This window comes from Nematocida major (assembly GCF_021653875.1).
Source record: "Nematocida major strain JUm2507 chromosome Unknown 2376, whole genome shotgun sequence".
NCBI lineage: Eukaryota > Fungi > Microsporidia > Nematocida > Nematocida major.
The window spans coordinates 1-1,023 of NW_025952879.1; the positions used below are offsets into that span (position 1 = coordinate 1).

Sequence of the window (1,023 nt, forward strand, 5' to 3'; positions counted from 1 at the left end):
CTTTTCCTTTGACTTTTTTCTTATGTTCCTTATCTTATTTTTTCTCTTATTCCTTCTCTTTTTTTCTAGAAAAAAAGAAAAAAATAAGGTTTAAGAGAAAGAATAGGATGAGGAAAATAAGAAAAAAGTCAAGAATTTCTTTCTTTTTGTTTCCCTCTCTTTTCCTTATCTTTTCCCTTGAATTTTTTCTTATGTTCCTTATCTTGTTTTTTCTCTTATTCCTTCTCTTTTTTCTAGAAAAAAAAAAAGAAAAAAGAAGGTTTAAGAGAATCTATCCATCCTTCTCTCTATCCTTATCTTTATCCTTCTCTCTATCCTTACCTTTTTTCTTTCTCTTTTTCCTTCTCTTTTTCTAATTTTCTTTTTTACAGATTCAAACTCGTGATGTCGTCCGTGATGCGGTTCCAGGTTTGCAGTAATCCAGAGGAACAAAAGTGTGAGTGTGGTGAGGTAATCCCTTGCCATGCTGATACTTCTGTTCGTCTGGGTTACTGTTTAGACCATATTAACAACAAACATCCCTTTTTTCAGATCTCGATCGACGACGTGGACATCTCCGGTGCCGCCGGCTCTGTTTCTGGATCCGTCCAGAGACATCCGGAATACATACAGGTGAGACAGGTGAGTGAGAGATATGCTTCCGAGCTAAAATTAGCTCAGAAGCAGATCTCTGGTCTTCGTGTAGAGGCTGATCGAGTTCCCATGCTGACTGCTCAGCTTGTCCAAGCTAAGCAAAAGGCGGCGGAACTCGAGAAGCTGCTCTCCGATGCTAATTCCGCGCTGGCTAAGGTGCAGGAAGAGAAACAGGCGCTTCAGGATAGTTACGACGAACTCGAGTTCGATCGTCCTTATCCTGCTGCACCTGTTCCTCTTCTTCCACTGGCTCCAGTAAAGGAAGAGGTTGAGGAGGGTATGGATGTAGATGTGTTTGTCAAGGAGGAAGAGGATTAAATAGAATATTTATTCCTCTCTCCTTGATAAGCTTTTCTACTTCTATTCTGGGGTTCTAGGGGTTAGGGGTGG

The 1,023-nt window shown here is 40.6% G+C and overlaps 1 protein-coding gene across 1 annotated transcript; it reads left to right on the forward strand.

The window, feature by feature from the left end:
- Positions 1-384: 384 nt before the first annotated feature.
- Positions 385-951, forward strand: NEMAJ01_2389 (uncharacterized protein; the record flags this gene model as incomplete). Its single annotated transcript, XM_047916226.1, has 1 exon — positions 385-951. The coding sequence occupies one exon, from the start codon at positions 385-387 to the stop codon at positions 949-951; it is 567 nt and encodes a 188-aa protein (XP_047772183.1).
- Positions 952-1,023: the final 72 nt, after the last annotated feature.